Source organism: Etheostoma cragini, chromosome 21 (assembly GCF_013103735.1).
Source record: "Etheostoma cragini isolate CJK2018 chromosome 21, CSU_Ecrag_1.0, whole genome shotgun sequence".
NCBI lineage: Eukaryota > Metazoa > Chordata > Actinopteri > Perciformes > Percidae > Etheostoma > Etheostoma cragini.
In genome coordinates, this window is record NC_048427.1 from 7,829,058 (window position 1) to 7,842,080 (window position 13,023).

The 13,023-nt window shown below is 39.1% G+C and overlaps 2 protein-coding genes across 4 annotated transcripts in view; both read right to left on the bottom strand.

Moving 5' to 3' along the window:
- LOC117937056 (adenosine kinase-like) overlaps positions 1-9,593 on the bottom strand; it is a 102,149-nt gene extending 92,556 nt beyond the window's left edge. The window contains exons 1-3 of one of the 2 annotated variants that reach the window (XM_034860705.1): positions 9,236-9,593; positions 6,025-6,099; positions 5,883-5,936 (exon numbers count right to left, since the gene is read on the bottom strand). In XM_034860705.1, the coding sequence (XP_034716596.1) occupies positions 5,883-5,936; positions 6,025-6,099; positions 9,236-9,285 (179 nt within the window). In that variant the 5' untranslated portion in view covers positions 9,286-9,593. Of the gene's footprint in view, positions 1-5,882; positions 5,937-6,024; positions 6,100-6,951; positions 7,079-9,235 lie in introns of those variants that run through there. The other variant, XM_034860706.1, reaches the window with a different exon arrangement.
- A 1,658-nt stretch (positions 9,594-11,251) lies between these two features.
- Positions 11,252-13,023, bottom strand: part of LOC117936874 (vinculin) — a 28,303-nt gene continuing 26,531 nt past the window's right edge. For both annotated transcript variants that reach the window (XM_034860344.1, XM_034860343.1), the window contains exon 21: positions 11,252-12,898. In XM_034860344.1, coding sequence (XP_034716235.1) covers positions 12,752-12,898 — 147 coding nt within the window. In that variant the 3' untranslated portion in view covers positions 11,252-12,751. The remainder of the gene's footprint in view (positions 12,899-13,023) is intronic.

The window sequence follows — 13,023 nt, forward strand, 5'->3', positions numbered from 1 at the left end:
TGCACAGAGATGTGGATTATGTTTGTTGCACTCCCTTTGACATGTGATGTTTCCTTCTGGCACCACCTGCTGGCAGTCACCGACAACAAGAGGGAGGCATTTGTAGCTCTGGTGAGGACGAGCCTTAATTATGATTGCATCAGCCATCCCTCATGATGCAGCATGTAAGCTCTAAATGCAGAGCAATCACCCTGCCTCGCAGTGTCTTAACCTATTTCATCTAAAAAAATATAACAGCAGAACAAGATATAAGGCTTCTTTATTTGGATTATTTAAAAGTTTCCTTGTTTCATAATTCAAAAGGTCTAGCTCCACATTTCTTTCAGTTGAGTACAGCTCTGGTGAGCATGCCCGCTTTGTGCAAGTGCCCCAAATCGTCAGATTCATGCATATCAATAAAACATCAAGAGCAGCGCGGTTGGCGGCTGAACACGTTTCCGATGTCTCAATTACCAGTTGAGTGCCATTAATCTCTGCTCACTCTCTTTGGCTCAGAGGTCGACTGATAGATGCAGGCCTGCAACCTTTGCCCTTTAGCGGCACGGGGAGCCGGATGTTCTGACCCCCCAGGGGACTGACGGGGGTGAGTTTAAGTACTGTAGTACAGCACTCAGCCTCAGCAACAGACAAGGGAGCCTGGGAAGTTAACAAGGGGAGGGGTTGTAATATGTCTACACACTCAAGTCAAGCATGAGTGCATCCAGTGAAGTGGCACCATGGCAAGCACATGCAGCTTCTGCACGCATGCTTGCATGTGAGCACACACAAGGAGGAGAGTTCTCCTCCTGACACACCAGGATAGCTCCGCCGGGGGTTTCTAGCACTCACAATTTGCTTCGTTATATATTAACAAAAAAAAAAAAAAACAGGGGTAGAGTCAAGTGTGTTTACAGAGCAGAATCTATCACACGCACACACCCAGGAGCCAGAGTGTTTAGCATGTACTCAGTGAGAGAGGCCTTTGTTGTTTTCCTCCCAGTAAGCAGGTTGAGCTGCACGGCAGCAGCAGGGGTGTGTAAGATGTACACAGACAGCGGGGTGTGTGAGTGGAGAGGCACCTCCACTGATCTCCTGTGTTGTGTGATGATGTGTGTGTGATGTGTGTCTCAATCCAGCGCTGATCCCCCTGAGTCAGCCCTGTCAGTGATACGAGTCTCCCACCCTCTCTCTCCCTCTTTCTCGCTTTCCTTCGCCATCCGGAATGCTAATGACAGCCAGCCACTAACGCTGCATCCCTGAATTATTCATGCAGCAGAGGGTCACACGGCATAATGAGGAGTTTACTCTCATTCTGGATGCGATTGTGACGCTGCTAATCTGCATTTAGCACAGAGAAAGAGAGAAAAGGAGGGAGACGGGGGGTGGGGGGATACAGAGAGGGAGGGTGAGGGAGGATGAGCACTGATGATCTTAATTGCTGTGAGCAAACAACCTCTGAAAAGAGTCACGCCATCATCCAGAGATGAGAAAGTAAACAATTAATTATCATCGGACAGAGGGAGTCATAAAACAAATGTTTGAACGCGACTAATATTCAGGAGCCAGCTGATCTTTTTTTCTCTTCCGAGGTGACAATACAAGTACTCTAACAATGACTCGCTCATTTGACACACTAATAATCATTAGCTCTAATATGATATGGTTAACAGGCCCATGAGGGTTTGGGTGAATGGTATATTATGCAATGCTGCGTTTTCTAAACAACCTGTAATGCCTAGTTATCCTGAAATAAAATGTCTATTTGCCCACATTATAATCTCCTGCAGAAAGAGGCGTGTTTTCATTATGTTGACATGTTGTTTCCTATGGAGACTCCTTGGGGTACAAACAGCAGGCTACTGTTGCCCCCTGCTGGACCTAAAAGATACATACCCCTGTTCAATCCTGAGCAAAGACATTCCCTACTGAGAAAAAAAGGAAAAGTTAAAATAAAATATCAACCAACCGCTGACAACATAAATATTTTCAAGGCCTACAGTCAAAGACAAAACAGTATAGACGAAATGAGGCAACGCTAGTGAATAACACAACTCTACTTAGAATATACCGTGATTATTTGTCTGATTATCTGAGACAGACATTATATACCCCACCTCTTTACAAGTCCTAAAGTCCATTAAACATACACCCTACCTTTGCAGATATCAAACTTACACTTTAAGCCACACGATGGCAGTAGTGACTACAAAAAATGAGCAAAAACCACAACATTACCTCTGACTAAAGGCCTTTTTTACAGCAGACATTTTGACTTGTCATATCAGGAAAATTACAAGTAGAAAAAATGGCTAAGTTCCATCAAGTGCCCAGTAAGCCTTGACAGTGAGCCAGTATGCAAAATACCAGGACCCTGGAACCAGCTCGACTATATGGAATACAATCAGTTTTAATAATATTAATTACACCTGGGCTTTTCCTGCTGAGGCAAGTTAAAATGTCGGTTTTGTATATTGCCCACTGAAATTTAGAATGATACATATCTAGGCAGGAAGAAAGTCAAACACAGTGCTTGGGTTAGTTGGTTTCCTCTCATACCCCCAAATCGAAACATCCGACACATCCTCTGAAAAACCAGCACCTACCGAAACAACCCTTTAACTGCACGTTGAAACAAAAGCAGTTACAGGAAAAGACCCGTGCGTCTAAAACAACCAACCACCACACTGTAATCAATGTATAAACTACATGTATTAAGAAGCAGCAGCTGCAGTAGTATTTGGAGGAAACGGTGATGAGGGCAGTGTTGAGATTGCACTGCGGGAATTTACTTTCATTGGAAGTTAATATTTCTTTTTTGTCATTTTTGCCTTTATGAGACAGGGAAATGCATAGATACAGACAGGAAACATGGGGGGAGAGAGCGTGGTATGAAATACCACAATCCTCCGGGGCCGGAAACGAACCACGACATTGCGGCTTTACAGTATGTGTCTTAACCACTAGGCAACCAAGACCTTTTTTCAGCAGAGCAGATAAACCACTTTACTTTTATTCATTATTTTCATTTATTTACTATAGCTCTAGGTGACGTCTTTAGAATTTTAGTTTGCTCCATCAAACGCTCCTAAATCCAAAGATATTCAATGTATAATGACATAAACCCAAGAAAAGAAGCTAATTTGCACATGTGACAAGCTGAAACCAGCATATTCTTGGCATTTTTGCTTGATAAACTATAAAGAAATGGTCAAGTAACTTTGTGGAACAAAATGTAAAAAAGGCATCAAAGGTCATAATTGAGACTTATTCAGGAAAAAAACTAAGAAAACCAAAACATGAAGTCCCCAGCCAGTACTAACAGGGATGTTGATGGTTTCTAAAGCAGGCAATTCCTCAGCCACTACAGGATTATATGAGCTCTGCTGTGACTAGATAATTAAATTCAGGCATGGCCACAGTGCACTGCATCCAATGATCTCTCTCCCACCAGGGTGATGGGGGGAAAAAAATGAAATCGTATTAAACTCTGTCGATTCCTAAGCACAACAATAGTGTTAGTCGACTAGACTTGTAAGTCTACTGTGGCCTTTTAAGTAATGATGTTATTGGTCACAACCCTGCAGCCAAGTTCTTCTTCTTCTATGGATTAATTACCTCGGGAATGACCTCATTGCACTTCGTCATCACCCAAAACTCCTAATAGGCTTATATTGCAGCATCTAAAGCTTTTTCATTACCTGTGCTACAATATGTCAAAGGTCCCATGGCATGAAAATGTTACTGTGAGGTTTAACATTAATACACTTTCCCCAACCTGCCTATGGTCCCTCAGTGGCTAGAAATGGCGATAGGTGTAAACCGAGTCCTGGGTATCTTGCTCCACAAAGGTTACATACTCAGAAATGGCACATACTAAGGAAAGCTCATTGTGGGACTTTAGATACAGTAATAGGGGACCACTAAGGACTATATAAGGGCGTACAAAGAGACCATGTCATCGGACCTTTAATAGATAATGTGATTGAAACATCAAATGTACATTAAGATTTAAATTGCTGGACATGAGTGTGAGTGTGAGTGTGAGTGTGAGTGTGTGTGTGTGTGTGTGTGTGTGTGTGTGTGTGTTGGAGGGTACATGCATTGAAATGCACTGTGCTGGCAATAAACCACCAAAGCTGCATGTTAATCCTGCCCTGACCTTGTGCAGAATGTGAAGGGAACGGTGTCTGTGGGGCTAAAGATAACACCGCTGCCTTTGTGCCGGAGGAGAACAACACTGCTGATGATGCTGCTTTGTGCTGCTGCCGCCCCAGGTCACGTGTCCCTTTGTCAAGTAACAAGACCTGACAAGGTAGCCTATTGTAAGGTACAGACCATCTGATGTTCCGATCCGTCTCTTATTCATTTATTGTTGACGCATTATTCAGGTGCTTTTTGATTTGACAGTTACTGCACTGCGATTTGCTCTACATTTATTCAAAAGATGTTACAACAGATCGTATCACTTCTCAGGTTGGAAATTGTTCAACATGCAGTCTCCTAACTCTCCTATTAGTAGTAAGGCATTTACTTAGCTGTGGAAAAAAAGCCTTCTCTTACTGCGCTCCGTGGTCTTGGAATAACTTGCTCCATCTAAATGATCTAGTCCCATTAAATGAATTTAAGGCCATGTTAAAATGCCATGTAATTCAAAAATGCAACTGCCACATGTGACCTGTTCCTTTCCTCTAAGTGTGATTTTGTCTATGCTGTATTTCTGTTTAAATTGTAACTGGTGTGCCGTCTTGGCCAGGTCTCCCTCGGAAAAGAGATTTCAATCTCAAGGGACTTCCTGGTTAAATAAAGGTTTAATAAAAATATAGGTCATCAGTATTTGACAGGTTTAAGTCATTTTTACTTTACATTAAAATCAAGATTACAGATCAAACTGTGGTTGTACTGGGCTGCTTGGAGGAGTGAATGTGCCTCAGTGTGGACCGATCTATCACTGTAAAAGAGCATTTGTGCTCAGTGAATTGACCGTGATTTCATAAAGCCCTAACAAAAAAAAGTTATTTGTTGCACTCTTATAAGAGTGAGCCAAGTGGCAAGCATTTTGGCTACAAGCTGTCTGAATGTGACAAGCAATGCCTGGTAAGCTCCATCATGAGTTTGGGCATTTTTCTAATATTGTCATTATTAAAGATCCTTCAATCCTCTTTTTAAACATTCTCACACTAAGTTAGGAGAGGCAAGCATATAAATAACTTTTGGAATATGTGATTTACTAATGAATGTGAAAATTGTTTAATCCTTGAGACTTTACTTCAGCGCCTGCCTCACACCATCATCTTACTCACAGATGGTGATCTTTTTATGTCTACACTAAAATTAAAGTCCCTGAAAAGACACTATCTGCACTCATCAACCAGAGGTCATTCGTTAATTAAGGCTTAGTTCTGTCTGAATGTTAGTCTTTCTGTTGTTTCCCTTTGGTGCATTTCAAAAAAGGAGCAGTGCGCTATGTTCAGGGACATGCAAACCACGTTTTAAAGGAAGACTATATTACTCGTGCTTCTGCTTGCAATGTGAAGGAGGGTCTGAAAAAAGAGCATGCATGCTCAGCAAAGGCGTTCTCGTAATAATAATGTATTCATTTTGTTTCAATCTAAGAAAGCCAGTGAAACGTGCAGTTAAATTTACTGTGTGTTAAAGCTGTAGTAAATTCAGAGCCATCTTGGTAGAATTATAATAATAACAAGTATGGGAAACATCTGTGGGCGTGTCCAGTTGAGAGGATCCCAGTTACAGAGGGGTGATTTATAACTTGGCTATTCTGAGCACAGCTCAGTGGTAGTAGTGGGTATGAATGGCCAGTGTATCCCTTATTTGGTCCCATGTAATTTTAACACTTTGCATTACCCTACTGAAGCATGTGGTGTCCCAGTGAAGCTTTGACTCACAAGACTTTGTGTTTTTCTTCAGCGAGGATCTGGTCATTAAGCTTTAGTCCAAACCTACAAAAATGAATAAATAATATCAGTGCATTTTGGTCAGATAAGACATAAATATGGAGTTGAAAACAAATCAGCTGTTTAGACTTACTTGTCAAGGAAGTCTTTGTCCACAACAGCTGAAATGTCGAGCAAAGGATTTCCCATCCCAAAGAGTGTGTTTTCACTGTAGCGGGACAAAAACGTAATGTATTATGTAGACCTCCACTTGATAGCTCTGTATGAACAGAGGACACAAACAATCTGTCTGAAAGAGAAAATCATTGGTTTCTGATTCATTTAATCAGGTCACTGGAACTGAGATGAGGGATGAGCCCATGTGGTGTGTTACTGATGGCTCTGTTACCTGACCTCCTCCCTACGATCAACATGTGGAGAAAAAAAAAAAAGCTACAGAAACATGAACAGTTGCAAACTAATGAGCTCACAACAGACGAGAAATAAGGAGAATGTGAATTATTTTTAGGAGTTTGGGAGTGATCACTGACAAATGTTAAACTGCCATTGAGTTTCTTTTGTCCCTCAGTCAGATGGAGATTAGTCAAATGAAAGGCAGGCCCATTGAAAAGATAAAAATAAAGGATTCTCTGATAAAGTGATGTGTCAACATTCCAATGTACAGACGGCTTGTGTCATTCATTCATAGATTTTTAAAGACGCAAGATATCATAGTGGCCAAAGGTTATAGTCTTCTTCACAGGTTAGCAACCTTTTATAAAACACAAGACAATGTATTCAATGTCTGATTAAAAACGCAGAGAAAAATAATTGTTCTCTTGTTCAGCTTATTTATGTGATCTGCAAAGAGATCCAGACTCACTAAAGCTATCACATCTTAACACATCAGCCTAAACATCTGTCATTTCACACTTTCTTGTAATGTTTTCAATCAACCAATTTTAAACTGGCCGTTTTTAAAATTGTGAGCACATTTGAAATAAAAATAAAAGACAATCTCAATAGTTAGCAGAACTGTTCCGTGTGGGAACAGTGGAGGATACTATCATTGGGATCTTACCTTGGAGTTGGCATTATGTCAGAAAACTCAGCAGCCTAACCCGGATGATTAAATGGTCAAAAGTTTCCTCCTCTGTCAAAGCAATGTGCTTTTTGACTACAGGAACTGCAGCTGCTCTTTGGTCAACACTGACTGGTTGGTGGAAGAAGGGGGTGGGACATAGTATCTTCCAGGCTTATGATTGGCCACACTTGTTCCAATTATTGTAAAGCTTTCTATGCTACGTTTGAGGCCAATGGAAAAGAAGCTGGGCCCTGTGGTAATAACCAAAGCCAGCGACAAGGTAAAAAAAGAAAGACAAAAAGGACATTTAAAATGACTAATGTGTCATTTGTTTAACCATACACATTGTATTTTTATTTATATAACCATCTGAGTTACACACAGAAAATATCAAGTTTTGTAGCTGTATACAAACATATAAAACAACCTTTGACAGCATCAGAACATATGAGGAACTTAGATTTAGTTACCTTATATCTAAAATGTGTAAATTCAGTATAAAATGGGAATAATACCTTCTACTAAATAAAGCCTAGACTATGTGTTTTAATTTAAATACATTTTTTTTTTACATTTGGAGCATTGACTCTTGTTTTGTTTAAAAGTAACACACGTTATGTTTACTTGTTCCTTTAGGTTTGTGTACATTAAAATAAGTAACAGTGATAAAAGAAAATAAAAACGACTGATGGAAATCTTAGCAACCCAAGCTTATCAGTTTTTATAATTTCTAAAGAATTGTTTATTATCATTATTTATGTTTGACTTGGCGTGATTTTATTGATGATTATTAAAGTATTTAGTGTGGTGAGTTGTTGGTAGTATGAAGTCACCTGTTCACCTGCATCTTTGCTATCTTTACATCAAGGGCCACGATAAATATTAATTTAATTTATGCTATATTGTGCTATCCTCCATTGTTGTTGTGAGAGACTTAATGTCCTCCTCCTCATGTTAGCTTAACTGGCAAACTAAGCAGTTAGTGATGGCATTGCATTTTTTGCTTACTATAAAGATTAAAAGTGTAAATATATGTTAGAACATTAACTATGGCTCTGTGTCAGTAAGCTGTGACGGTTTTGACAGTGAGCTCGCATGCACAATACAAAGACCCTGAAACTGAAGCAGCAACATGAAACTCAGCCATCAATAATTTTATGATTTACGCATCTGCTAATCCTACTGTGACAAAAGGCCATTTTTCTATTCAACTTCTACATTTCTAAGGCATTAAGTTGTTTGCTGTCTCACTGTTAGGAACTGGTTGTCTGTCATGAACGTGGATGTTATTTTGTTTTTTTCCTTGTCCTCTCCTTTATTATTTGTTCAGTTCTTTTCTCTCTGCACTGTAAAGGGGTTTCAATTGACCGTGTTGTGTTTAAAATACAATCCCAATACAGTTGAGTTGAGTGCATTACTTTTGTCAAGAGCAATTGAACTCTGTAAAAAAGTAGCTCGGTGCTTATTGGCTTCAAACATTAACTCAGAACGTGACTATATGGACAATTGCTTTGAAAGTTAAGTTTTCCTCAAGTCAAGTGAACGCTGCACAGTTAAATTAAAACTGCAACATGTCAACAAGACACTGCTGCCCAACACTGTACATGGTATGCTAATTACGGATGATAAGACACGTAACTGAAAAAAATATGGAAATGCTGGGCTGATATTTTAATTAAAATAAATCCACTTACAAGGCTACTCTTTACTACATTATTAAAATATATGTTATTCTGGTCTTTTTTCACATGTCACTGTCCCTACAGTGCGTTTGTTAAATTATAATCATTTTACGGGCTAAAATACAGGCATGATTTAAAGGCTTAACGTTTTACTATTAGTAAATAAATAGAATCTAATAAGTTTAAAATCCTTACACTTTAAGATGTCAAAAATCCATATAAAAAATATATTAAAAACAAGACCTTTTGAACTGTTATGACACCCACATGACACGTGTACATGTTATATCTTTTTTAGTATAACTACATGGATGGATGAAGCTAATTTACCGATCATGTGATGAACCCACCCTATCCTGCTAGCTGCAGTTAGCATCGTTATGACGGAATGTGTAACGCTAACGCCGCTATTACCTGAATACTTGAGTTGATGTCACGTTCAAAGGTTCAAACTGCTTAGCGCCTTTCAACCCGCACGTCCTGCTGACACTTTACCACAACACCAGAGACGTGTGCATGAATTAACAGCTAGCTAGCTACAGAAGCTAACTATGCGGCGCGTCACCCGTCAGATAGCACAACTACTATACGCGTATTACCTTAACGCTGTTTTCCTCCCTGTCGACATGTTTGGTTCTCCGTCAGACATTTATTAGTTGAATCAGTAACGGGCTGTGTTGTTGACGCTGCAGAGCCTGGGAAGCCGCTGCTCACTGCTGGGAAGGAGTACGTTACAGCTTCCTTCACCACAGGTGATGATGACGTTGAAGAAATTGGTCAACAGCATGCAACCCAGGAAAACAAATGATTATTATGTTTAAGGGAAGGGTTGGCATTAGCTCGTTACTTTCCCCTGGCGCGAGCCAATGTGCGTTTGACTCACATAAAGAGGAGAAAGCGTGCGATTTAGGTATCTCGCGTTATCGCGGTGTTTTCCCTTTCACCTGTTTCACCAGTTCAACTTCACTGTCTGCACATATTTCACACTGTAGACAAAACATGGTCTAATTTAGTGTGGCAGGCCGCTGAGTGTACGATACATTACAATAGTAGGCTACTTTACATGGTAGTGTTGCATTAATGTTATACTTAAACGAGAGATGTACAGTGTATCCTAGTGGGGTAAAAAGATACATCTCGGCTCAGTTTATGCACCACTGACCAATTAAAAGAATCCTGGATTACCAAACAGACCGCAGCTCCTCAAGGTCCCAGAGTGCCCACTTAAATTAGTTCGTAATACACCCTAAAGCACAACATCCATTCTTATTATGACTATCCTGTCGTCTCTTCTTTTAACTGGGCCCAATGTTAAAATGTTTAGCCTACATGTTGCATTTCATTTAAACCAAAAATGCTCCTTCACATCCTTAAATCACATCAACAAATATCATTATGCAAATTCAGATTATGAGTGGTATTTATTTGCACAAGTTCAAATCAAACCAAGAGAAATGTCCTGATGGCCTAGGGGTTAAGATGCTTATAACGTTTCTATTTCAATCCCAGCCTAGGTCCATGCATTCATATCCCCCCGTCTTGCTTTTTTTCTGTACTGTCAAGTGAGGAAATGCTTCTTAATAATTTGGGTAAACTGACCCTTAAACTGACCAGTTCTGGCTTAGCTTTACTCATCCTGTACTCAAATACACTCTTTTCAATAATCATCACTGTCTTAGAATTCAATGTAATGATTTTGATTATGTTAATGCCAAGGCTGGATTACTGACTGGACATTAAAGCCCCAGGTTTATTGTGTGTGTCACACTTTAATAATATGGGCCACTAAAGCACAACACTGAAATGAGGGGCCTTAGGAAGTACAATAATAGGTCCCAATGTGGCCAAATATAGTTTTTAACACCATTATTTAGTTTTAGTTACTGAGCTGATATGGTTCAAAAATACTTGGTATTTAATTCATTAAATTCTTACTGACAGAGTGAACCTAGGGGCAGGTCAAATTCCTGTAGAGAATTGGTTTCTGGGGCTCCAGGCAAAACACAATTAAGCTGCAATGTGTATGCTGCCATGTGAACTGTACTTTATGAGTAGGCCTATGTGACACTGTCAAGACATGCAGAGAACAAAGGGCATGTAAATGCACTAAGCTTATTTATGTCCCCAGAGTCCCCTAAGAGGTTAATTCATCCATTAATAATTCAGTAGCTTCAGAAACCTTTTATTGTTGTGGAATTAGAGTTAATCTAGTTGTCTCCAGAGAAAATACCTGTGTCTAACGGGCTAACTTCAGAACAATACGAGCCATTACATGAAGCCGATTGTTCAGATGGCTAGAACATATAGTATATTCTACTATTCAGTAATGTGATATAACATACACAGTATAATATATACAAGTGCTTGTTTAGTTAAGCTGTTTTCATTATCAGTTTTTAGCAGATTTTTCAATCATAACAAGCGGGCCTTGATATTCATGTAACTGCTGACCTGCAGGAACATGTTTCTAAAAAAAAACAAAAGGGACAATCTCTTTAACATATCTTTCTAAATAAAAAAAAAAGTGATGAGGCCTTTGGAACAATTATGTTCCTTACAATACAGCCAGTGATGAGCATAGAGGAGAACAACAGAAATTATAGAGCAAACACACCTCAAAGTGCTATAAAATGCTTTATTACAAAATTGTGAACAATGCCTCAGTAAAATGTTGTTCAGGTCCATTTAAACCCAACCAAGTTGCATAATTATGATATCTTTTCAAACAAATGTTTTCAGGGTTTGCATAGAGCACAATTTGACTTGAAGTAAAGGTTATGAAGTGGATGTGTCTTAATAGAAGAACCATGTACAACAAGTGATTTAAACAAATAAACACCATCATACCTTGTACAAATGATACAAAATTAGAACCGTATCAATTGCAAAAAAGTTTATTTTGCAAGGCACATCAGTTGGTATTAGATAAGTAAAAAGAGGCATTCACACCACTGGTCTTCAGACACTTCAAAATAACTACAGTTACCACAAATAGTGGTGAATAATGCTTAGTGTATCAAGACATGTTGGAACAAATGTGATAACATAAAATGAAAATTTCACCAGCTGCAGATGACTCTCTACTTCATCTTTAAACTGGTCGTTCCCTTGGCTACCTAGGCGAAGTGTGCAATACATAAATGACAAAAAAAAAAGATGAGACGTACAACTGTGTGCAGGCAAGACAAGCCTCTCTGAAGACGACTAAGCTTTGTTAGCTTGCTGTGAAAATCAGGATAATAGTATTTGGCTATTAGGCCTCATAATGTTGCGCAAACTTGTTTCTCACATGTGAAACATGAAACCTCTATAGAAAGCTTTGAACGAGTTGAATGCAAGCAGTTTTTATCTTTTCCTGCTGATGGCAGAAATTTAGGTTACTTTTATGTAACAAAAAAATGTATTAGTGGCCAAAGAAAGACAAAAACTTTCAAAGATCATGACATAATGTCTTTGGCAGAACTCCAGAAAATAAAAAAGGCTACAGTTGCATTACAATATGTCAAATAATAAACAGTGTTTTCTTTTCACTTGTAATCGTATAATATAGTGTAAACAGGCATAATACCACTGGATATATTTAACGGCCTATATTGTATCTGTAACAACTAAAGTTCATGTGCTTATCCTAGCAAAGGTGAATAAATGATAGTGATAATACTATTATCAGTACAAAAGATATAAAAACGTCTTGAGCAAATCTAGTTATTTAAATTAAACTTAAGCTTTTTGTTGAGGCCCGAAACAACCTTGCAGTATATTTAATCCAACCTCTAATCAAAAAATACAGTATATTTTCCTGGGATTTGTCAAAATAAGCTTCATAACTTTTTATTTGTACACACTTTTAGAAAGAAAGAAAGAAAGAAAGAAAAAGACGTCCCCAGTAAGAATCTAACCCACAACTTGCACTGATAGTCCCATTGTTTACATTCTACCAGAACAGCAACTGTTACAGACAGGATCCGGGACTAAATAGAGACGCTTTACACATATCAGTGTAACGGACACTGATATTATAGCTCTGATAAAGTATATACTGTATCTGTCCATTCAATGCCCTGCTGGACAGCTAGATAGAACCAGTGTGAAGCAGAGGAACAGTGGCCCTTCTCTTACTGGTACCAGGGGGTCTTCCTGACCCAGTGGAGAGTAAAACCTGCATCTGTCCGGATCTTAATGGAAGCTGCCTCGGCCTCCCTGACTGTCTCCTTCACAGATTGCATCAGGTTCTGAGCATTGTGGACCAACATCTCAGTAGCCTGCCGAAGAAGAAATTAGCAGGTACAGTGATGAGGGAGACTGAAATCACCTTTTCTTTTGTTAGAGGCTGTTATAGGAAACCAATGGGAGTCTTGTGATCTGAAATACTCATAATAAAGATTCT